The 25,602-nt window shown below is 43.8% G+C and overlaps 1 protein-coding gene across 1 annotated transcript in view; it reads left to right on the top strand.

The window, feature by feature from the left end:
- The window catches only part of LCMT1 (leucine carboxyl methyltransferase 1), a 70,003-nt gene that overhangs the window by 25,439 nt on the left and 18,962 nt on the right, over positions 1-25,602 (top strand). Inside the window, exons 2-5 of the mRNA XM_055562388.1 lie at positions 3,160-3,251; positions 5,374-5,495; positions 12,566-12,642; positions 15,237-15,298. Of these exons, the coding sequence (XP_055418363.1) occupies positions 3,160-3,251; positions 5,374-5,495; positions 12,566-12,642; positions 15,237-15,298 (353 nt within the window). The remainder of the gene's footprint in view (positions 1-3,159; positions 3,252-5,373; positions 5,496-12,565; positions 12,643-15,236; positions 15,299-25,602) is intronic.

Genomic DNA, 25,602 nt, shown 5'->3' on the forward strand with positions numbered 1-25,602 from the left:
CTAGATGGCGAGAAATGATTCCTAAATCAGTGTTTCTTTTTTCTTTTTGGTAATTGTTTGCTTGTGGTATCTTAGTTCCCCCACCAGGGATTGAACCTATGTCTGTTGCAGTGGAAGCTCAGGAGTTGCAAGTCTACCACTGGACTGCCAGGGAGTTCTCAAGAACATTTTTTCAGAGCGCTTATATACCCAACACACATTGAAACAAAAGTTTCACAAAAACAGTCCTGACTTCTCCAAGATAGTATGATGCTGCTATTTTCTGCTTTACTGTGTTCTACTTCATTTTTTAAAATGGAGATTTGCAAACTATTACATTGATTTTGTGATATGAATGGGTCACAACTCATTGTTCAAAAAGCACTACTTTTATTGGCTGAGATATGTGCCTTAGTTCCCCAATCAGGAATTGAACCCTCGCCTTGAGCAGTGAAGTCCTCAGCACTGCTGCTGCTGCTAAGTCACTTCAGTCGTGGCCGACTCTGTGCGACCCCATAGTCGGCAGCCCACCAGGCTCCCCCGTCCCTGGGATTCTCCAGGCAAGAACACTGGAGTGGGTTGCCATTTCCTTCTCCAGTGCATGAAAGTGAAAAGCGAAAGTGAAGTCTCTCAGTCGTGTCTGACTCTTCGCAACCCCATGGATTGCAGCCTACCAGGCTCCTCCATTCATGGGATTTTCCAGGCGAGAGCACTGAAGTGGGGTGCCATGCCTTCTCCACCTAAGCACTGGGCCTCCAGGAATTCCTGAGAATCACTGTTTTAGACAACTGAGCAACTTTGCTTTGTAAAACTCGGTCTGCTGTTCTCCTTGGACAGTCTGGGCTTTTAGCAAATTGTGTTCCTTAGTATTTTGGGTGTTTCTCATATGTGCTTCCTTGAGAATGCCTTTGGATGTGCAGACATGGGTGCAGGAGACTGGGGGGCATGTTTGTACAGAATTCAGCAGCTGTTGCCGTTAAGGCAGCAGTAAGGCTTGTTGGTAGGGGCTTCCCAGGTGGCGCAGTGGTAAAGAATGTACCTGCCAGTGCAGGAGACTCAGGAGACACGGGTTTGATCCCTGGGTTGGGATGATCCCCTGTAGTAGGAAATGGCAACCCACTCCAGTATTCTTGCCTGGGAAATCCCATGGACAGAGGAGCCTGGCGGGGCTACAATCAATGGGGTCGCAAAGAATTGGACATGACTGAGTGACTGAGCCCATAAACCTTGTTGGTAGGTATGAAGAAAAGAAAAGATGTAATTTGTGCATCTGGGAGCTTAGAACTTAATTGGGTGACACCATATACGCCCACACGCACACACACACACACGCTTTTAAGTTTCAGCTTACTTATCAGGCAATGTGGAGTGGATGTATTATGCAGGATATCACTTAGGATGCCTAAGGTTGTAAGTAACAGAAGCCTGACTCAATTTGATGTAAGTGGTAAAGACATTTATTATCTCACTAAATTTTCCTTGTGTGGTAGAGAAGGCTCTGTGCCCCTGCGGGGTGTGGTATGGCCCTAGGGATCCAGATTCCTTCCCTGACTTCTCATTTATCCTGAGGCTGGTTCCACTTATGTTTGCCAGGAGATTTCCAATGGTAATCAGGGCATTAGCTCCCAGGCTTGGAACACGGCATCTATCATTGCTTGTAGTGTAGACTAGGGTTGAGAACTTTTAGGCTACCCTGGCACTTTCCAAGTTGTAGCTGCTTTATTTGTTCCTGGTTTCTCCACTACAGCCTCCTTAAGGGACATGAAAGGACTGACAGAGTCAGGACAAATACTTTGGTAGTTATTAGTGATATTTGCTATTTATTTTTGGGTCTCCCTTCCCCTGGACACAAAACTCTTGTTTGGACAGAGTTACCTGACTGGCTTCGGCCAGGGAGTTCCCTGTGTGAATAAATGTTCAAAGAGCTGTATGAAATATGAGGTGAGCTTACTTGCTGTTTCAGTCGGTTCAGTTCAGTTCAGTCGCTCAGTCGTGTCCGACTCTTTGTGACCCCATGAATCGCAGCACGCCAGGCCAGGGTCCTGGGAAAGGAATTAATGATACGCAGGAAGAGAGAGGTAAGAAATGATTGTGGTGGGAAGTGTGATGGGAGTGACTGTGAATGTAAAGGTGGATGGATGGATGAGTCTGTTTAAACTTGTGCTGGAGCATTAAATGTTATTTAACCTTTCATTTTTTTAAAATGAAGTGTGGTGGATTTACAATGTGTTAATTACTGCTTACAACATAGTGATTCAGTTATATGTGTGTGTGTGTGTGTGTGTATACCCCACACATGCATTCTTTTTTAAAATATTCTTTTCTGTTATGGTTTAATGTAGGATATTGAATATAATTCTCTGCTATACAGTAGGGCTTTGTTGTTTATACATTCTATATGTAATAGCCGACATCTGCTAACCCCAGCCTCCCTCTCCATCCTTCCACCAGTCCCCTCCCCTTTGACAACCACCAGTCTGCTCTCTTATGTCCATGGTTTGTTTCTGTTTCATCAGTTCAGTTCAGTTCAGTCGCTCATTGTGTCCGACTCTTTGCGACCCCATGGACTGTAGCACGCCAGGCCTCCCTGTCCATCACCAACTCCCGGAGCTTGCTCAAACTCATGTCCATCAAGTCGGTGATGCCATCCAACCATCTCATCCTCTGTCATCCCCTTCTCCTTCTGCCTTCAGTCTTCCCCAGCATCAGGGTCTTTTCCATTTAGTCAGTTCTTTGCATCAGGTAGTCAAAGTATAGGAGTTTCAGCTTCAGCATCAGTCCTTCCAATGAGTATTCAGGACTGATTTCCTCTTAGGAGTCTTCTCCAATACCACAGTTCAAAAGCATCAGTTCTTTGGTGCTCAGCTTTGTCTATAGTTCAACTCATATCCAAACATGACTACTGGAAAAACCATAGCCTTGACTAGACGGACCTTTGTCAGCAAACGTTTCTGTTTCATAGATAGGTTCATTTGTGTTGTAGTTTAGATTCCACTTGTTAGTGATATCACGTGGTATTTATCTTTCTTTTTCTGACTTCGCTTATTCTGATAACCTCCAGTTGCATGATTTGGCCAGAGATGAATCTTTGGATCCTTGACCTGGTTCCTGGGAACTTGACCGTGGAACCTGGCCTGACCCTTCGCTCTAATCACCTGTTTCCTTTTTCACCTCTTTCAGGTTTGCAGTGAGCATTGGCTACTGGCAGGACCCTTACATCCAGCATTTGGTGAGACTCTCTAAAGAGAGGAAGGCGCCTGAAATTAACCGAGGCAAGTGCCCAGCTCCCTTCCCTACATCTCATGAATCCCTGGGCTTCTAGGAATTCATTCTTAAAAAGAGAGTTCTGGGGTGTACTGTTTCCACTAGAGTGCTCGTTTCCCAACTTCCACACCAGCACAGTGTGTTATGAAACTTTTAATCTTTATTCCTCTGGTACATGAAAAATGGTGTTTTACATTCCCCTTATTTTAAGGTGTGGTTGAAACTCATTTTTCTGTGTTTAAAAGCCACTTACATATCTTTTACTGAGAGCTGTCTGTTCATGTAGGGGGTTATTTTTGTTGTTGCCCTATTTTGTTAGTAACACTGTTAGGTTCTGCAAGTAATTTCCAGCAAGAAAGTCAAAGGATTTGAGACAGGAGTGTGACTTAGTTGCAGCCAGATTGAAAAATTGACCACTGACCATGATTCTTGTGGGTAGAGGGGAATCTTGGCCCTAAAGATGGGTCCTGTAGGTGGGCTCTGTAAGAACTGCAAAGAAATGTGTAAATGGTGGTTCCTAAAGAGAAGGACTTGGTAGTTAACATTGAACTGAGAGTAAAATTGGGCAGCAGTTAGCCCGGGCGAGGCCTGGCCAAGAGGCCTTCCTGAAGCCCGCCTCTGCCGCTGTCCAGATGGATTTCCCAGGGAGTGTTCTGGAGGCAGGCAGCCACCGTTCTCCATAGCCCTGGGCCGCGTGGCAGCCCCCTTCCTTCCTCCCCTCCCGGGTCCACATGTCTAGACTGGGGACCTCCAGCCCAGGAGGAGAGCACTCCCCAAACATCTGAGGTGAGGACATTGTTTCCTCAAATTGAATCCATTGCGGATGATATTCTGCAGAGTACAATAAAGATGATTTACTAGAGGCATTTCCCTAGCAGTCCAGCGGTTAAGACGCCATGCTTCCACTGCAGGGAGCACGGGTTCGAGCTCTGATTGGGGAACTAAGATCTTGCATGGTTCACCGTGCAGCCAAAAAAAAAAAAAAAGGTGATTTACTAGAAAAATAAAATGCAAACACAAGCCCAAAGTATTTGTTTGTTTATAAGTCATGTAGGGGTTATCAACTGATTATTTATTTGGCTGAACCACACAGCTTTGTGGGATCTTAGTTCCCTGCCCAGGGATCGAACTCTGGTCCCAGCAGTAGAAACACAGAGTCCTAACCACTGGACTGTTAGGGAATCCCCCCAAATTATTTATCAGCACATTCACTAAAATTTGTCTGTCAAATGACAAAGTTTCTGAATGCTACTCTCAAATTTTGCTCTTAAAGCATTTGCACCTTGAGTATCAGGCCATTAGAACAGATAGCCGCTATCTTCCTGTCTCCCTTCTGGGTTTCCCATCTCCTCTGTTCCAGCTCCTCACCCTAGAGCTTAACAAGTCCATTAATTAGGCCACCACTTGCTGGTATCTCTGCTTTCCTGCTTCGCCACCCTCACGTTGGTGATGCCATTTTATAAACACAGAGGCTGTAACCCACACAGGATGGAGGTGAAAGGAACAAGATAAGAATCATGGCTGTCCTTGCTTTGACATTCATCTGCCCAATTTCCTGACCTGAAAATGTTATTTTCCATGTGTGCTCAGTCCCTGAATTGTGTCCAACTCTTTGGGACCCTATGGACTGTAGCTCACCAGGCTTTGTCCATGGGATTCTCTGGGCAAGAATACTGGGGTGGGTTGCCATGCCCTCCTCCAGGGGATCTTCCTAACCCAGGGATCAAACCAGCATCTCCTGCTTCTCTTGCATTGCAGACAAGTTTTAGCAGAGTACTCATTAACTTCCCCTGGAGCCGTGAAAAAGCACCTTTCCAAGAGGACATTTGGATCTTGATAAAAGACACTTTTATCAAGACACTTTTAAAAGTGTCTTGATAAAAGATACTCGTCTTTCCTAAGTAACAGGACAGGGCATTTTATTTTTCTTAAACTACCATTAAGTAGTTTATACTTATTTTGGTCTGATCAGCTTTTTTTTTTTTCTTAAAAGAAGAATTTGGAAGTCATTGTTTCTCCTGACCCTGAAGAAGGGCACAGTGTTGTTCTGCTCTCCCTAGCACTGTGGGCTTTGCATGGATTATTCCTGTCGTCACCAAGTGATAGCTTGCTTCTCTGTCTGTCACTTAGGATATTTTGCTCGAGTCCATGGCGTCAGTCAGCTTACAAAGGCATTTCTACGGAAGACAGAATGTAATTGTCAAATTCTAAATCTTGGGGCCGGGATGGATACCACCTTCTGGATGTTAAAGGTAAATTTCCCCCCTTCTCTACAGTCGTTTTAATTTAGTTTGCTGAAGATGTTCACCTGGTTCAAAAACTTGAAAAAAAAAGATTAAAATGGGGTGGCAGCCTGTCTCCCATCCCCCACAACTTCCATTGGCTCCATACTTTATCCCACCAGGGCCCTAGTGAAGATATGTGGGTTGTTGCTCACAGTTTGCTGCCACAAACAGGGTTAGAATACAATTCCTTGGGTACATTTTCCTCTGCATGTGTGGAAATGTATCAGAGAAAGAATTCTACCAGTAGAACTGCTGAGACAAAAGAACACATGTGTTTGTAATTTTGATGAGACCTGAAGATTTTATTGTTAGAATAACAGTGTCTTAGGTAGTAACACTGGGAGATTTGCAAGACTGGGTAAAGATAACATGATCCAAAGCCTTTTTGAAGTCATTCTCTGATTTGATTCCTCAGCTGTTCTGTTTGGGGTTGTTTAAGGGCAGGTGTGATTACACTCACTCACAGGTAAAGGAAACTTGGGTCTGGTTAGTGGCAAACCCAGGGCTGAAGTTGTGGTCTTTGATTCCTGGACTGGATTTTATCACCAAACCTTTTCCCTATGAATATCTCACTGATGGCATTTTCCTTTCTTTTTTTTTTTTTGGTAGGTTTGTACAGATTTTTCTTGGTTCTTCTATCCGGTGGCAGTAATGGATATGTGCATTCTCCAGATTTCTTGCAGACAGAGAGCAAGATAAATCAGAGGGTATAGCGTAACTCAACCTGCATTATCTGTTTTAAGAAGGTCTTTGGTCATAAGAACTCTCAACCTTCCTCTTACTCAAAAATCAGTGGCCTCAGCATGGCCCTAGTGTTAATCATTTGCCGCTTATTCTTCCTTCTGGATAAGATAACTGATATTTATGACTGCTTTTTTTTTTTTAATCTGTTTATTTATGGCTGTGCTGGGTCTTTGTTGCTGTGCAGGTTTTTCTCTAGTTGTGGCAAGTGGGGACTCCTCTCTGGATGCAGGGCCTGGGCCTCTCATTGTGGGGGCTTCTCGTTACAAAGCGTGGGTTCTAGGGCACAGACTCAGGAGCTGTGGCATGTGGGTCAGTAGTTGCGGCTCCCGGGCTCTAGAGCACAGGCGCAATAGCTCCCGCTCTGTGGCACGTGGGATCTTCCCGGATCAGGGATTGAACCTGTGTCTCCTGCATTGGCCGGCAGATTCTTCACCACTAAGCCACCAGGGAAGTCCCTATGAAGTGCGGTTACATACATGACCTCAGGAATTAACATGAGAGCTCTGTTGGGGGAACTTACACAGATGGGGAATACCAGGTTTTGGAAGTTCTTCCCCCAAATTGGACAGCTAGTGGCACTGGGATGTGGACCAACATTGGCTTGCAGCTCGTCAAACTCCCGATTCCTTCCTCTTTCCTCTGCACGCAGCCCTGTGGTCGCTTGAGGGGTCTTTTCTCTGGGTTAGTTGTGCCCCTATAACACTGTGACCCTGGTATGGTGGAAGCGACTGGAACAGAAGGCAGTGTAAGAGTGTGTACCGCCAGCATTAATACGGGCTGCTGGAGAGATCCCTCCTTCGACTTGACACCCTTTGGACTTGGCCATGTTTTTTATTTTTTCTTTTACCCCCATCTTGTAGGTGGGTTAATCATTAATAAATCTGAGATTTTAATTTCTGAGCAAGGTACATGGAGGCATATGCACCTCTTGCAAGAAACAAAGACAAGGAGCTTCCCCAGTGGCTCAATGAATAAGAATCCGCCTGCCAAATAAATGCACGAGACACGGGTTCAAGCCATGATTCGGGAGGATCCCACATGCCACCGAGCAGCTAAGCCCATGCACCCTAACTATTGAGCCTGTGCTCTAGAGCCCAGGAGCCCCAACCACTGAGCCCATGTACTGCAACTACGGAAGCCTGCCTGCCCAGGAGCCTGTCGTACGCAACAAGAGAAGACCCAGCAACTAGAGAGTAGACACTGCACGCTGAAACTAGAGAAAAGCCTGCACAGCAGTGAAGACCCAGCACAGCCAAAAATAAATAAAATTATTAAAAAGAGGGGAGAAGGGGGACTAGCACAGGGCTTCAAAGTCTTACGTGGAAATTTGGAAATCAGTGTAATTATTTGATAATTATATTGATCTGAAGGATTTTTTTTAAAAAAAAATCTTAAGTTTTTCTTTTTAAGACAAATATTATCTTATTTGCTCCCTTAGAGCAAAGGTTACACAGGCCAAATCCAGCCTGCCACCTGTTTTTGTGAATAAAGTTTTATTGGAATACAGCCACGCACATTTATTTACCTCTTGCCTATGGCTGCTCTGGCACTTGGACAGCAGGGCTGAGTAGTTACGACAGAGATCTTTGGGTCTGCCAAGGCTAAACTGCTTACTTTCTTCCCAGAAAGTTTGCTGATCCCTGTTTTAGAGCTGTATGTGCCTCTATAAAAGAGCAGGGAAATCTTGTCCATTGATCGTGATGTCTTGGGCTCTTTCCACCTGGGACAGTGCCCCCAGCTGCCCCAGCAGAGGCTCAGCTGCAAGTCACAGGCTTTCTGGAGCCACGACCATGTGAGCTCATTCTGTATAATCTCAGGGGCTCAAGACTGAACAGTCACCGATGCCCATCTTCAGGCAGCAGGCAAGAACAGGGAAAGTTGATCTTGTCATGAGGCAAAAATAAAGGGTAAGTGAAACCCTGTAAGGGTCCTCGGTTCTTTTTTTTGAATTATTTTTTAATTGGAGTATAATCGCTTTACAATGTTGTGTTAGTTTCTGCTGTACATAGTGCATCAGCTATGCTGTGCTTAGTCCCTCAGTCGTGTCCAACTCTTTGCAACACCATGGACTGTAGCCTGCCAGGCTCCTCTGTCCATGGGATTCTCTAGGCAAGAATACTGGAGGGGGTTGCCATGCCCTCCTCCAGGGGATCTTCCCAATCCAGGGATTGAACCCAGGTCTCCCGCACTGCAGGCGGATTCTTTACCATCTGAGCCACCAGGGAAGCCCAAGTGAATCAGTGTGCATATATCCCCTCCCTCTTGAGCCTTCCTCCCACCCCTCCATCCCACCCTTCTATGTCATCACAGAGGGGCCTTGGTTCTTGGTAGCCCTTGGATTCTGTTTCTGTCCAACCAGAGGGTCAGGTGTGGATGGGAAGCAGTCTCAATTTTGGCCACCTGTGAAGCAGTTGATCACGTTGAATCTTCTTCGTGGCTGTTCCTGGCTGCCTCCCAGTGGCCATGCTCAGCTTTGGGTGTCTCCCTGCCTCCTGTGCCCTGTGAGCTACTTGGGAGTGGTGTCGGAAGGGCCACAGAGAATCGCAGAATGAAAAGTTGAAGCATCACTCGCCAGAGCCATTTTGCCCCTTTCTGAACGCTAAGAAAGAGGATGGCTGTTTGTTAAAATGTCCTGGTGTGCCTTTTAGAAACTTTCTTTTGACAGTGATCCCTTATTCAGAATTCTTAGGAGGATCAAGTGCCTGAGTGCCTGAGAAAGATCTTTAAAAAGTACAAAGTGATGTAGGACTCTAGGCTGTCCTTCATTTATTTGCTTTGGATTGTCCGTGTGGTCTTCTGGAATTTTAGGCCTTTTTTTTTTCCAGTAGCTTTTTTGACTGCACTGGGTCTTCACTGCTGCACACAGGCTTTCTCTAGTTGCAGTGTGCGGACTTCTCATTGTAGTGACTTCTCTTGGTCCAGAGCACAGGCTCTAGAGCACCAGCTCAGTAACCCCATGGCACATGGAATCTTGCTGGATGAGGGATCGAAGCCGAGTCCCCTGCCTTGGCAGGCAGATTCTTAACCTCTGGAACACCAGGGAAGTCCCAATTTTAGGGTGTTCTTATTGCTCCATACCTTGTGAGTACAAGTTCTTGAAAGCTGTTGTAGAATTTCTTAGGAAAAGTCATTTCGGTGTATCCTTTCAACATATCCTCTGAATCTCTTCAGACAGCTTTTACCTAGCCCTGCTCTGCAGTCCTGCAGCAGGTGTGTGTTGCAATTCCAGGAGTGAACGGCTGAGGGTGGGTGAGCCAGATCTCCTCTGACGGCAGGAAACCATCTCATCCCTTTGTTTTCTTTTTTTCTTCCTTCTTCCTTACTTCTCCTTCTTCCTCATTCCCTCTTCTTCCCCTCCTTCTCCCAAACCAGATCTCCTGAAATTTTAACTGAGGACCCTTTTCCATGTGGGTGGATCTCATTTTGTTCCTTGCCCTTGCCTACCGGGAAGTGCGTGCTCGTGGTTTCTGCCCCCATCACTCCGTCCTTGGGCAGGTCTGCTCCCACTTCCTACCTGTCCTCCATCTCTCACTTGCTGCTGTTGTTCAGTTGCTAAGTCATGTCCGACTCTTTCTGACCCCTTGCACTGCCCCACGCCAGGCTCCCCTATTCTTCACTGTCTCCAGTTTGCTCTACTCTTCTCCAGTAGTATATTGGACACCTTCCGACCCGGGGGGCGGGGGCTCATCTTCCGGTGTCATATCTTTTTGCCTTTTCATACTGTTCATGGGGTTCTTGCAGCAAGAATACTGGAGTGGTTTGCCATTCTCTCCTCCAGTGGATCGTGTTTTGTCTGAACTCTTCACTTTGACCTGTTCGTCTTGGGTGACCCTGCATGGCATGGCTCATAACGTCACTGAGTTACGTAAGCCCCTTTGCCTGCAACAAGGCGGTGATCCATGAAGGGGCCATCTCTCGTTACTGTCTTCATAAATGGTACTCTTACCTGCCGGATCACTCAAGTCAGAAACAAGGGTATCATCCATACCCCACCTTTTTGTTTGTCCTATTCTACACCAAAGAAGCCCCCACCAGGCTCTGGATATCAGCCCCTCTGGGTATGTTGGCCAGGTTGTAGGGCGCCTTGTTTCTTGCTAAGTCTTAGGGTATGACGAGCTGCTACAGGCAAATGCGGGTGGTGTTTTTGTCTTCACAGCTGAAGATGCATCTGAGAAGTACAGTTGAATTACAGTGTGTTACAGCAGAGTGATTCAGTTATACATATATGTCTTTTCCCTTAGAGCTTATAATGAACTATTTAGTATAGTCTGCTATACAGTAGGTCCTTGTTTGTTATTTTCTATATAGTAGTGTGTATATATGGGCTTCCCTGATAGCTCAGCTGGTAAAGAATCCACCTGCAATGCAAGAGACCCTCGTTTGATTTCTGGGTCGGGAAGATCCCCTTGAGGAGGGCATGGCAACCCACTCCAGTATTCTTGACTGGGAATCCCATGGACAGAGGAGCCTGGCGGGCTACAGTCCAGAGGGTCGAAAAGAGTCAGATTTGCCTGTGTGACTAAACACACAGCAGTGTGTGTATAAATATATATATATATATAAAAATTCCCAATTTATCCCTCCCTTCTTTCCCCTTTGATAACCATGTTTGTTTTCTGTGTCTGTGGGTCTGTTTCTGTTTTGTACAAAAGTTAATTTGTATCATTTTTTTTTAAGATTCCATATATAAGTGATATCATATAATTTGACATAATATTGTGTTAGTTTCATAGTATTATTACATAGTGATCTCATATTTGCATACATTTGTATGTGTGTGTGTGTTCAGTCGCTTAGTCTTGTCCAACTCTTTGTGACCCCATGAACTGTAGCACACCAGGCTCCTCTGTTCATGGGATTCTCCAGGCAAGAATACTGGATTGGGTTGCCATTTCCTCAAGGGATCTTCCCGGCCCAGGGATCGAACCTGAATCTCCTGTGCCTCCAGAATTGCAGGCGGTTTCTTTACCTCTGAGCCACTAGGGAAACCTATTTGCATACATTTGGGGCTAAGTTATTGTTGGACAGGGAGGAGAAGCTGGAGAGAATTCTGTCACAACCAGTAGGTGACTGGATGGGGTATAACCACTGACTAAGCTAGAAAAAGCAAAAGAGGGAAGCAGGGCTGTGTGTGTGTGTTTCTCACTTTTTAAAATTGTAGCCACAGTAAAAAAAACTGTACACCCCTAGCCAGGACCTAAATCTATGTACATATGTCTGTACACACAAGATATAAGGGCACCCACGATGCTTACTAAGGGCAGGCCCCATTCTGAGTGTTACTCATGTGTTTCTTCTTTAATCCTCACAACCCTATGAGGTGTTAATCATTTTCTCTGCTTTTCAAATAAGGAAACATTGGCCCAGGGATTTTAGTGGCTGTCCCAAGGCCTTAGGGCAAACAAGTGGTGGAGTGGGGATTTGAACCTTTCGCCCATCCCCGGGCTCCAGAGTACCTGCTGTCTACCACCCCACCCCACCCCACCCCACTATATATCACAAAATAATGCCGACCCTAATTCCATGTGAAAATTACTGATGTATATTACTTTATTTTATTTCATCCCCAGTCTGCTGGTTACAACCCACCACATTGGTTTCTTGACCCTAATAGGTGTCAAGCTGCGTTTTTGAGAAATACTCTCCTGTCCTCCTTCCAGACCACCTCTTAACATCCCTGTGACCATTCTCCTGGTTCAGACTCCCCATCACTTCTCTCTTGGATGACTACAATAATCTTCTTTTCCCCTCCATCCATTCTTGATGCTGAGACCAAGTAAATTGGAGAGAACATTTCTGACTATATCATTCCCCTGATTTTAATTAATTTATTTTTTATTTTGACCACTCTTTGAGGCATGTGGAATCTTCGTTCTCCCCAACAGGGATCAAACCCTTGCTCCCAGCAGTAGAAGTGTGAGTCTTAAAATCACTGGACTGCCAGGAAAGTCCTCATTACCCTGATTTTAAATCCTGAAGCACCGCCATTGTTCTTTGGGCCCCTAGGACTTGGTACATGAAAGTGATCGGTAAATGTATGAGTAATAATTCTATAAAAATTGCAGGTGTGCTCAGTCACGAAGTCGTGTCCCATGGACTGTAGCCCACCAGGCTCTTCTGTCCATGGGATTTCCCAGGCAAGAATACAAGAGTGGGTTGCCATTTCCTTCTCCAGGGGATCTTCCTGACCCAGGGATCAAACTTGTGTCTCCTGCATTAGCAGGCAGGTTCTTTACCACTGAGCCACCGGGGAAACCTTGTATAAAGATTACCCTCTGTTTTTTTTTCTTCAGGATGAAGATCTTCTACCAAGAAAATATTTTGAAATCGACTTTCCGATGATAGTCACGAGAAAGCTGCACAGCATCAAGTAAGTGTGGCTTTGGCCAGAAGCAAGAGCCTGGTGGGCTTCAGAACCAGCTCCTGGGAGACCGCAGGTCTGAATGTGGGAACCTCACGTTTCATCCCGTCCCTACTCTCTTTCTTGCCCCAGGACCCTCATTCCAATGTATTGTGCAGTCATCAACAGGAAATATACCGTCCTTTGTGACTCTTCTCTCTGTTTATGTAATTCCCCTGAACATTAACAAAAAGTGACTTACAGTAGATTAGTAATTTGAATTAAAAAAAATTTTTGGATAGTTGATTAACAGTGTTGTGTATTAATCTGAATTTTGATGTGTATTTTGCTTACTTCTTAGGATATAGAAAGGTGCCTGGCCCCAGAATAGATACGTAGTAAAATTCTTTTAAAAAAAAATAACAACAGCACATATATATTTTTTGTGTGTGTGTGTGTGCTGAGTCTTGGTTGCTGTGTAGGCTTTCTCTGGTTGTGGCAAGCAGGGGCTATTCTCTAGTGTTCTGAGGGCTTCTCATTCTGGTGGCTTCTCTTGTTGCGGCGCACAGGCTCTTGGGCAGTTGGACTTCAGTAGTTGTGGCATTCGGGCTTAATGGAATCTTCCTGGACCAGGGATCAAACCCGTGTCCCCTGCATTGTCAGACGAATTCTCAACCACTGGACCATCAGGGAAGTCCATTCAGAATTTTTTGAATGAATGAATGGGAGGCTGAAGTTACAGTTACTATATAAGAGATGTTACAGGGGCCATTCTGAGTTCAGTTTTCAAGGAATTTGCCAAGTTGTAAGTGGTGAGTTTGCTAATCTTTGCCAAGAGTTTTTCTTTGCCTACTCCCATGTTAAATGCTTCACTTGGATGGTCCTTCTCAATCTTCAGAGCTGACTTGTAAATTAAGTGGTATCATTGACCCCTTTCTACAGGATGAGAAAACTGAGGCTCAGAGAAGTTTAGTTAATTTGCCTAAAGTCACCTGGCTAGAAAGCGGTGGAACTGAAATTTAAACCCTGACTTCAAGACCAAGGTTGTTTTCCAACAGTTATAACCTACAGGTCCACTCTCCTTTTTATAGTGGTCATATAAATAAAATCCCAGTTCTTACATTTAACCAAGTTTTTCATAAGCACAAAAGTTTCTGCTTATCCTTTAGAGATGTCTCATTCTGTAGACATCCAGAGAGAATTGGAGGTCATTTTCAAACTTGATTTTTTTAGTTTATCCTTGTATCTTTTGCCACTGCAGGAGATGCAAGAGACACAAGTTTGATCCCTCAGTTGGAAAGATCCTCTGGAGGAGGAAATTGCAACCCGCTCCACTTTTGCCTGGAAAATCCCATGGACGGAGGAGCCTGGTAGACTGCAGTCCATGGGGTCTCTAAGAGTCAAACACGACTGAGCGACTGCATTTTCACTCTTCAGTTTCATGCATTGGAGAAGGAAATGGCAACCCACTCTAGTATTCTTGCCTTGAGAATCCCAGGGATGGGGGAGCCTGGTGGGCTGCTGTCTCTGGGGTCGCACAGAGTTGGACACGACTGAAGCGACTTAGCAGCAGTAGCCAGTATTCTTGACTGGAAAATTCCATGAACAGAGGAGACTGGAGGGTTACAGTCCAAGGGGTCACAAAGAGTCAGATATGACTGTGTGCACACACACATGAAAATAAGTTTTTTTACCCTTTCTAAATATAAAATTATATCTACATTAAATATGCTTTGAAGGTGCTGTACTGTAATTCTGATGTTCTGGGAACACTACGAAGTGTGACTAAATACAAAGTGTGACTAAACTTGTTGGAACTCTTGAGTGAAATCAGGGCAGATAGGCTCAAGGCCCAGGGTGGGTTTCTGGGGTTAAAAAACATTGACATTTGTGTATGGTTGTTGGGGTATTGAACTTGGTTCTCTGATTTCTGATTTTTTGCATATTCTTTCTTTTTTTTTTTTTTTTTTTTTTGGCCATACCATGGCCTATGGGATCTTAGTTGCCTGAACAGGGATCAAACCCAGGCCCCTGGCAGTGGAAGCACAGAGTTCTAACCACTGGACTACCAGGGAATTCCCTAGTGTTTTGCAGATTCTTGATGGAGGGAGTTATCACATAAATGTTACTAAACTTTAGGTCTCAGTAAGAGTCAATATTTTTAGTTTGTCTGTGAGGAATAATAAGCTGTCTTAAAAAGTTCTGTTTGAGAAGAGGCAAGACATTTGAATGACTTGAAAAATACTGGAACATTTGAATGATTCTTGCTTGCCTGTCTGTAGCTGTTTCTAAGTAAGTGTGTTGTGATCTGTTTGTGATTTGATAGCAGATTCTCAGCTTAGCTGACCTAACCTGACTGACACTCATATCCTGTAGACTTTTACTGTATGTGTCTAAGGTCAAGTGTGATTAAACAGATGACCGTTTGGTGTGGTCCTTCCTTTGAACACTAGTGATATTGGATTGGCCAAGGAGTCTGTTGGATATTTCCATAACATCTGATGGAAAAACCTGAGCGAACTTTTTAGCCAACCCAATATCTGTTTGCTGTGTCTGTATGAGTGTCTGTGTTTTAGTGGTAAATGAGCTACTTGCCTTATCTTTCTTTTTCCCATCTTCTGCAGACTGAAACCTCTCCTATCAAAACCCATTTTAGACTTGCATTCAGAGGACACACTTCAAATGGGCAAGTATCCGTAACCTGAGTCATACAACCTGGGCTGTAGGACCATGTCAGCTCTTTTTTCCCCTTTTCTTTTTAAAGATCGAGTGTGAGTTAGTGTGTGTGTGTGAGTTAGTGTGTGTGTGCGCGTGTGCGCATGCTCGCATCTATCCTTCTGTTGCTATAATGTTGTCTTCCACCACTGTTACCAGGAAGAAATTTAAAATGATTTTTGGTATGGCTTGGGCTTCCTTGATAGCTCAGTTGGTAAAGAATCCGCCTGCAATGCAGGAGACCCCGGTTAAATTTCTGGATTGGGAAGATCCCCTGGAGAAGGGAATGGCTACCCACTCCAGTATTCTGGCCTAGAGAATTCCATGGACTGTATGTATAGTTCATGGGGTTGCAAAGAGTCAGACACAACTGAGCAACTTTCACTCACTTGGTATGACTCATTTTAGATGTCCATAGGTCCCCAGTCCTAAATCTTTTTATAAAGAGAAATTAGTTGTCAGCATTTCAAAAATAGATTTTTCATGAAAGTCTTGATTTCCAGTTTTGCTTGGAAATATCAGATCTTGGAAAACATCAGACCCTGACTCCTGCATGGTGATCACTGGCAGCAGCTGCCTTGGTTCGACAGGTCGTGTCCTCCCCAGCTCTGACCCCACCACCCACTCTTATCTCACACCAGACATGCTTCCTGGTTTATGTCACCTGCTTGGCCCCTGCCTTCATTTTTCCCCTCAAATTTTTTTTTAAATTTGTATATTTGACTACACCAGGTCTTAGTTGCAGTACTCAGGATGTTCCATCTTTCTGCGGCATGCAGAGTCTTTTTAGTTGTGGGATGTGGGATCTAGTTCCCTGAAGAGGGATTAAACCTGGACCCCTTATATTAGGAGTGTGGAGTCTTAGCCACTGGGCCACCAGGGAAGTCGCTCTCCCTAGGTTTTAAGTATGAATGCTTGCAAACAACACTTTGCTCATTTCTAAAGCCTCTCAAATTATAGTAAAACTCTTCCAGAATGTTCCGTCATTCTCAATCTGTATTTGATAGAGACGTTCAAGGGCCTTATTAAAAATTCAGGTCAGAAAATGTGCTTAGAGAGGATGGCCTTCTCGGATGGGTGACGTAGATAGCACAACGAATGTCAGATAACTAGGTACGCCTTCTCTTTCACACAACCACAGTGCCTTAGATACCTACCAGTGATCAGATTACTAAGAAAGTTTCCACAGAAAATAGTATCTCCCCCGACCTCTGTTTCCCTTATACAGATTATAAGTAGAAACTGTTCAAGCTTTGTCATTTGCTGGCCGATTTGCTTTCTCCACACTTGGCCTGTCATAATTTTCTATATGTTTGGTTAATATTTGAGTCAGAACAGTTATCTGTAGTGAACTGTCTAGTACTTTGCTGGAACTTTGATCTGTCAGTATAGAAACATTCAAAGGAGAGAGGACCTTCCATAATCCTTCCCCTTATCCAAGATAACCAGTGTTCTGAGTATTTTCTCCTATAGATGAACAGTGTACCCAGAGAAAGGTGAATATACATATAATAAAGTACACACATAAATATAGTCCAATGCCTGGTACATAAAAGATTCAGTAAATTTTTGTTGAATGAATGTCTAAACACATTGAATAAATATCTGTTGTAGTTTAACATGTATTTGTTGAATGAATGATCTATGCTTCTATATATGAATATAGGTTTATATGTAATTTTAATAAAATAAATAATTTATACATACTGTTTTGTGACTTGCTCTTTTCATGTCCTGCTAAATCATGACTATCTTTTCATGTCAGTGTATATAATCCTTCCTTATTTTTAGTGGCTTTATAGCCATTTCCTCTGCACGGAAATTCCATTTTATTTAATCTAGTCCCTACTGATGGTCCCTGATAGCTCAGTTGGTAAAGAGTCCGCCTGCAATGTGGGAGACCCAGGTTCGATTCCTGGGTTGGAAAGATCTGCTGGAGAAGAGATGGGTTACCCAGTCCAGTATTCTTGGGCTTCCCTGTGGTTCAGCTGGTAAAGAATCCACCTGCAGTGTGGGAGACCTGGGTTTGATCCCTGGGTTGGGAAGATCCCCTGGAGAAGGGAAAGGCTACCCACTCCAGTATTCTGGCCTGGAGAATTCCATGGATTGTATAGTCCATGGGGTCACAAACAGTTCGACACAACTGAGCGACTTTCACTTTCACTGATGGTCATTTAGATTGCTGCCTTTTTATGTTTCTATATTCAACAGTGCTATAGAAGACACATGTATATGTGCATATTTGCAGGAATTGCTAGGTTGAAGGATTGTGCATTGTGAATTTTAATAGCTACTACTAGGATCTTCAGAATTCTTTTTATTAATTTCTGTGTTCACTAAGAGTAGATGAGGATACTCTTTCTCTAAATCTTCACTAACACTAGATATTTTCATATATTAAATATTTTTAAATATAGGTAGAAATTTGGCAGTATGATTAGCTGAAATGATGTCCTATTTTAAAATTTTATATAACTTAGTGTGCTAGTGAGTTATCTTTCTTTTATTTCATTAGCCTTTGGGAATTTCTTTGTAAATTTCCTTTGCTCAATTTTTTCTTCAGTTGCAATGTTTCCTTTTTTTTTTTTTTTTTCAGTTTATAAGAACCCTTATAAAGATAGTTCTTTGATAAATGCCTTTTGTCAGTTTTTTTTAATTGCAGATTTTTTTTCTTATTCTTGTTTGTTTTTTTAACTCTGGGTCTTAATGTGGGTAAATTTTCCAGTCTTTATAGTTGTTGATGTTGCCATTGTATTGAGAAAAGAGAAATTGAATAAAAAATAAATAAAAATGAAAATGAAAATATGAGAAAAGTGATAGGTGATAATAAAAGTGACAAAAATTTAAAAATTATCCTTTTCCTTCAAACTTGTGGGTCTGTCATTTTAAGAATCGCCACTGTTTATCAATAAGAAAGAAGGAGTGTTGACAAATTAAACAGATACATTAACAGCTCTTAGATGCATCGTGATTTCAGACATGTTAAAATGTTAAAAAAAATGCATCTTAGAATTAATGATAGATGTTTTCTTAAGCTGAAGTATTCATAGGGTAATAAATTAAAAGTATATAAATGGATACACAATGAAAAGTAAATCAGGATGAGTTCTTAAAAAGTAAGTCAGGTTCTATGACTTTTCTGCTTAAATCTTCCCAGAGCCGAAATCCACATGGTTAATCAGTCAAATGGATGCCTCCTCATTTTATTTTTGAACATAGTAACTAGGATCTCACCACACTGCCCTCCTGCTATCCTCTGACTGTGCCAAGCTCTCTCTCATCTTCAGACTTTTTCCTCTTCCCTTGGTCTGGAACTCTTTGGCTCTAATTTTGCTTCATGGGCTCCATGTGGTCACGTATGTCTCATTTCAGCTGCCACGTCATGCTCTATGCATACTCTTTTCTTGTAATTCAATTGCTCGGTTGTGTCCCAACTCTTCGCAGCCCCATGAACTGCAGCACACCAGGCTCCTCAGTCTTTCATTATCTCTTGGAGCTTGCTCAGATTTATGTCCATTGAGTCAGTGATGCCATCTAACTGTCTCATCCTCTCTCACCCTCTTCTCTTCCTGCATCTTTCCCAGCATCAGGGTCTTTTCCAGTGAGTCATCTCCGCATCAGGTGGCCAAAGCGTTGGAGCTTCAGCTTCAGCATCAGTCTTTCTAGTGAATATTCAGGCCTGATTTCCTTGAGGATTGACTGGTTTGATCTCCTTACAAAACCATAGTTTTGACTATATGGAACTTTGTCCATATAGTCATCCTCTTTTCTTCATAGCAGTTAATACTCTGATGTTATCTTGATTCTTCATTTGCTCTGTGACTCACTGTCTCTGTCTCCGAGGGGATAAGCCTCATGACAGCAGGGACCCTTCCTGTCTCATTCATCACTGTATCCCCAGCACCCAAAACAGTGCCTGGGACACAGATTGTTAATGGAATAAACATGTACCTGAAGGCTTGAATGAACGAACATTCATGTTTTTGTAATCCATCTCAACTCCTGTGTGGAGCTGGATGAATTTAAAGTAAAAAGGGCAGCCCAATCAAAGCATTTCCAAATATCAGGCATTTCAACTGAACCCTAAGAAGGAGAAACTCTAGGGAGGTTTTCTCAATCAAGGCAAGTGCAGGCAAAGGAGGAGCGTGCAAGGATGCCGAAAGCCCAGTGTGACTGAACCTGGAAGTGAGGTGGTGTGATGAAGCCATCAGGGACTGCATCGCCTAGGATCTTGCAGGCCAGGTCAAGAAGTCGGGACTCTGTTCTAAGGGAAGTGGGATCCTGTTCCCACAAGACCGCCCCCATCTTTATAGTGCTCTCCACACTTGCCCAGCGTTCATCTTCCCTGCTGGATCACAGGCCCCATGCGGGCAGGACAGTATCTCCCTGTTCACCCACTTATTCCCCAAACTCAGTGCCCCGGACATAGTGAGAGCTCACTAAGTATTACCAGGTGGACTGATGGACAGACAGACCAGCAAAACTTCTGTGTGGCCCAGAAATCCACTTGAGGCTGAATCCATTTTACAACATGCCCCACCCCCCACCCCCCCTGCCTTTTTTAAACTGAAGTGTTCTCGAAAATCTGTAGACCTAAAAACTCCTGGCAGTCCTAATAATGCGTCTGTCCTTGAAGACATACAATGAATGAGATTGATGGGCTTCACTCCAGCTTAACAGCACATAGGAACCCATCTCTCTTGAAATGCTGACTTGGAGGTGATGGAAGAGATCATGACTCGTATGCACTGTGGATTCTTTGTGTGTGTGTGTTTACACTGTTGCATCGTGTTAATCTTACATTTCTTCATGCCTTTTGTAGAAAGAAAGTGAAAGTGAAGTCACTCAGTTGTGTCCAACTGTTTGCGACCCCATGGAATGTAGCCCACCAGGCTCCTCCATCCATAGGATTCTCCAGGCAAGAGTACTGGAGTGGGTTGCCATTTCCTTCTCCAGGGGATCTTCCTGACCCAGGGATCGAACCCAGGTCTCCTGCATTGCAGGCAGACGCTTTAACCTCTGAGCCAACAGGGAAGCCTATCCTTTTGTAGGCATGAGCTTAATGAGGCAGATAATTAAAACCTGTGTGAGCTTTTGCTCTGAAACAAACCACTGGAAAGCACATGGCTTAAAATAACAACTGTTTAGCTCACCATCCTGCAGCTTGCCAATTTGGGTTGGGTTCATCTGGGTTGGGGACTTCCCTGGTGGCTCAGATGGTAAAGAATCCATCTGCAATGCAGGAGATCTGGGTTTGATCCCTGGGTCGGGAAGATCCCTCGGAGAAGGGAATGGCTACCTACTCCAGTATTCTTGGATGGAGGAGCCCGGCGGGCTACAGTCCATAGGGTCGCAAAGAGTTGGACACGACTGAGCGACTAACACTTTTCATCTGGGTGGAGCTTCTCAGCACCTACCTGGATTTAATCATCTGTGTCTGATCTTCACAGAAGACCTCCATGACATCCCAGGCATTGGGTCAGGCAAGGAGTCCCTACTTTCCTTGGATCACAGTGCCCTAAGCGCCTCAGTAAACTTTTCATAGTGACCCTAGGTTACAAAATATATCAATAATTCTGTTTATTAATAAGTTTAGCCTCAAGCGTTGTAAGCATTTATACTCTTAACAGCTTCTTGATCATTTGAAAGAAAAGACGCATACAGTTTAAGAACAAATGCTCTTCTAATTTCCTTCTTAAATAACCACAGTTACTTCCAATGGGATACGTGCTCCTGTCAGGCACGTCATGACCTTACCTAGCAGCAGGTGGGACACCACCACCTGTTCCTCTTGCAATATTGCAAGTGATGTTTGAGCAGTAGTGGCGTGTTTTTTTTTTTTAATCACAGTCGTATCTGAGAGGTCAACTTTGCAGAGATAGGGTGTCATTAAAAGTGAGTGCACAGAAGTCTCAAGTGGACACTGTGACTGCTTTGACTGGTGGTTTGCTTGTGTCTGATCCATGTGGAGGGTCTCTGTGTTTCCCTCAAAAATTTTTTGAAACATCATGCTCTGCCAAGTTGGTTGTGCTGTCCCAGGGCACCTCAGGGTACACAGTTGGAAACCATGGAGCTTGCACTTAATAATAATTATTATTTTTGGTTGCACTGGGTCTTCGTTGTGGTGCATGGACTCTGTTGCTCCAGGGAGGCTTTCCCTCATTGCCGCAAGCGGGGGCTGCTCTCATTGAGGTGTTCATTGCAGTGGATTCTCTTGTTGCAGCTTGTGGGCTCTAGAGCACGGGCTTCCATAGTTGTAGCACACAGATTTAGTTGCCCTGTGTCATGTGGGATCTTAGTTCCCAATCCAGGGATCGAACCCATGTCCCCTGCACTGGCAGGTGGATTCTTAACCACTGAACCACCAGGGAAGTCCTGGAGCTCACACTGCCACATTGCCCTTAATGTTCGATATAGCCACATGAGGTTGCTATTGTTTGAATTTTATGTTTAAAAAGTCGTGAGTGGTATATCACGTGACTGGGAACTGGCAGAATAGAACTTTGCTCTTAGGGTTGTTTTGACTCCGAAGCCCATTCCTCTGCTGATGCACTCCAGAGAATTTTCATCTTGGGAACCATATCCTGTTCCCAAGCTACAGCATGTTAAGTTTCCCCTATCTGAGAATAATTACAACTATTCAAAGATTTTTTTTAAACTTCAGCATCAACTAATCTTCGAATTTTTGTGTGTAAGTCTAGCACAGGGTTTCTCAGCCTCAGTCCTGCTAACATCTGGGGCTGAATAATCCCCTGTTGGGGGGCTGTCCCACACAATGTATAATGTTTTAGCATTGTCCCTGACCTCTACCTACTAGATGCCTCGAACATCCCCCAGCTGTGACAACCAAAAATGTCTCCAGACACCACCCAGTGTTCCCTAGGGACAAAGTTGAGAGCTGCTGCTTGAATGAAATGATGACCAAGCCTGAGGAATAGGATTTTTATACTTGTCTTGCCATTCTGGCCTGGTATTAATTTGTTCTTAATTTTTTTAAAAACCATGTCATGGCGTTATGTCTTCAGGACTTCTCCCTCTTAAATCCTCTTAGAAGTCAGTCCTCTAATGATTGATCACAGAGAGAGCTGCTGCTGCTGCTGCTACTGCTGCTAAGTCGCTTCGATCGTGTCCGACTCTGTGCGACCCCATAGACGGCAGCCCACCAGGCTCTGCCGTCCCTGGGATTCTCCAGGCAAGAACACTGGAGTGGGTTGCCATTTCCTTCTCCAATGCATGAAAGTGAAAAGTGAAAGTGAAGACGCTCAGTCGTATCTGACTCTTAGCGACCCCGTGGACTGCAGCCCACCAGGCTCTTCCGTCCATGGGATTTTCTAGGCAAGAGTACTGGAGTGGGGTGCCATTGCCTTCTCCGCACAGAGAGAGCTACTGGTAGCAATTTAAGGTTCTAAATCAGTGTTAATTTGCTTTCCAGAATTGAGTAGGGACCAGCTCTTCCTTTAGAAAGTTGTTCTTATGTGAATATCACACAAATGCTTTGAAGTCCCCTTCTATTTTTCTCTTCAAAGTAGAATATAGAAATAAAGGAAAGGATTCTGAATCTCATTTTGGTGAGAAGGTCTTTTTCTTATCTGTTTTCAGAAACATTCTAACGGCACCAAGGTTTTTCTGTTGGGTTTTTTTTTGGTCTCTTGCCACTGATAGATTTTCTAAAAATGGTGCATTTTCCTAGAATAGTAATGTGCGCTTAGTCATGTCTGGCTCTTTTGTGACCCCGTGGAGGGTAGCCTGCCAGGCTCATCTGTCCATGGGATTTTCCAGGCAAGAATACTGGGGTGGATTGCCATTTCCTTCCCCTGGGGACCTTCCTGATGCAGGGATTGAACCCAAGTCTCTTGAGTCTCCTGCATTAGCAGGTGGAGTCTCTACCACTGTGCCACCTGGGAAGTCCCAGAATAATATACCTCCCTTGAAACTTACCCTGGGCCTGTATCTTCTTTCTGTTTCTTGTGAAATGAGGGTCAGGCATTCTTCAAGGGCAGATAACAGACTTTCTATTTCTGCACAGCTTGAGTAGCCCCTGACTTCTGAGGATCATGACAGGTGTGGCGTATGTGTGATTTAGAGCATCAGATTTTATCGTTGATGATACCTTGGGGTCACTGTGTCTAGGGCTTCCCAGATAGTATGCCAGCTTGCCTGGGAATACAGCTGGGCCACTGCTGGGTGCACTCTAGGTCATTGCCCTTTGCAACTCTGCCATGCCTTATGCTCAATTTTTAAGAGTAATCATAACCATGTGCAATTTTTGCCTTGCATATATCTTTAGATCCACATCTCTTAGTAAGATGGGTCTTTTGTGAATTGCATGGTCCGAGGGAACCACATGCTTCAACATTCTGGGCCTCTCTTTTTTTGTGGTCAGCGATGGAAAACCTCAATTTTAGTATCTATGTTTTCAGAAGGCACACAGGCATTTGAGAGTCATTGCTTGTTTTCACAGCAGGACAAGCAAGTGCCTTCACGTCCTTTATATTCTTTTCTGGACTCGGGTGTTGCAGTGCCCGGGACTGACTCTGGATCTCCTGGCTTTGTCCTTGAGTGGTTTCCTGACATCTAGCAGGTTCCTAGAAGGTATTTCTTGTTAGCTTATGGGATGTGGCCAAGTGTATTTGAACTCGCTCAGCGGGGTTCTCAGTAAAGGAAAACAAGCTCACGTGCTGTTTCCTTCCTCACACTTTTCTGCTCTGGGTTCTCAGGAGAGAACTGGGTTCTCAGCAGTGATGCAGGGTGGCTGTCAAATGTCCCAGCTCCTTCCATGGTTTGTACCTTTGAGGGAGTTGAGCAAACAGTGCTTGGAGTAAATAATCAAGCAATTTAATTTCTTTTTATATTCTAATCTATCTTTAAAAATGGAAAGTTTAAATTGAAAAGAATTTCAGGGCTACACAAAAATAATGTGACTAGATTGATGAATCTCCATGTACCATCGCCTAATTTTATTGCCAGTGTCATTTCATCTACCTGTGGTTCTAAAAGTGTAGTCCCATAGAACTTTCCTGGTGGTCCAGTGGCTCAGACCCCATGCTTCCAATGCAGGGGGCCTGGGTTTGATCCCTGGTCAGGGACCTAGATCCCACATGCTGCAACTAAGACCAGGTGCAGCCAAATAAATAAATATTGAAAAAATAAATAAAAATCTAGCCCCACACTAACAGCATCAACACAATCTGGAAACTTACTAGAAATATGGATTTCCATTTTCAAAAAGACCCTGATAGTGGGAAGGATTGAGGCCAAGAAGAAAAGAAGCTGGCAGAGGATGAGATAGTTAGATGGCATTACCGACTCAATGGACATGAATTTGAGCAAATTCTGGGAAATAATGAAGGATAGGGAAGGCTGGCATGCTGTAGTCCATGGGGTCACAAAGAGTCAGATACAACTTAGTGACTGAATAACAATAACATTTTGAAAAAATATAAATCAGAAACTCAGGGAGTAGAGACTGATCAGTTTCAACAAGAACTCTGGGTGATTCTGATTCTTGCCAAAGCTTGAGAATCATAATATATACCATTTCATCCAACCTCTGTTGGAATATCTTAAAGGGAATATTATGTTACCTGCCTCCTGAGAAACCTGTATGTGGGTCAAGAAGCAACAGTTGTTACGTGGAACAACAGACTGGTTCAAAATTGAGAAAGAAGTATGACAAGGTTGTATATAGTCACCTTGTTTTTTAACTTACATGCAGAGTACATCATGCGAGATCCCTGGCTGGATGAATCACAAACTGGAATCAAGATTGCTGGAAGAAATATCAACAGACTCAAATATGGAGATGATGCCACTCTAATGGCAGAAAGTGAAGAGGAACTGAAGAGCCTTTTAATGAGGGTGAAAGAAGAGAGTGAAAAAGTTGGCTTAAAACTCAACATTCAGAAAACTAAGACCATGGCATCTGTTCCCATCACTTCATCACAAATAGAAGGGGGAAAAGTGGAAGCAGTGACAAATTTTATTTTCTTGGGCTCCAAAATCACTGCAGATGGTGGTTAAAAGACACTTACTCTTTGGAAGGAAAGCTATGACAAACCTAGACAGCATATTACCAGAGACATCACTTTACCAGTAAAGGTCCGTATAGTGAAAGCTATGATTTTTCCAGTAGTTATGTACAGATGTGAGAGTTGGACCACAAAGAAAGCTGAGCACCAAAGAATTGATGCTTTCAAACTGTGGTGCTGGAGAAGACTCTTGAAGACTCGTGTCTCCTTTGGACAAGGAGATCAAGCTAGTCAGTCCTCAAGGAAA

The sequence above is a fragment of the Bubalus kerabau genome, chromosome 23 (assembly GCF_029407905.1).
Source record: "Bubalus kerabau isolate K-KA32 ecotype Philippines breed swamp buffalo chromosome 23, PCC_UOA_SB_1v2, whole genome shotgun sequence".
Lineage (NCBI taxonomy): Eukaryota > Metazoa > Chordata > Mammalia > Artiodactyla > Bovidae > Bubalus > Bubalus kerabau.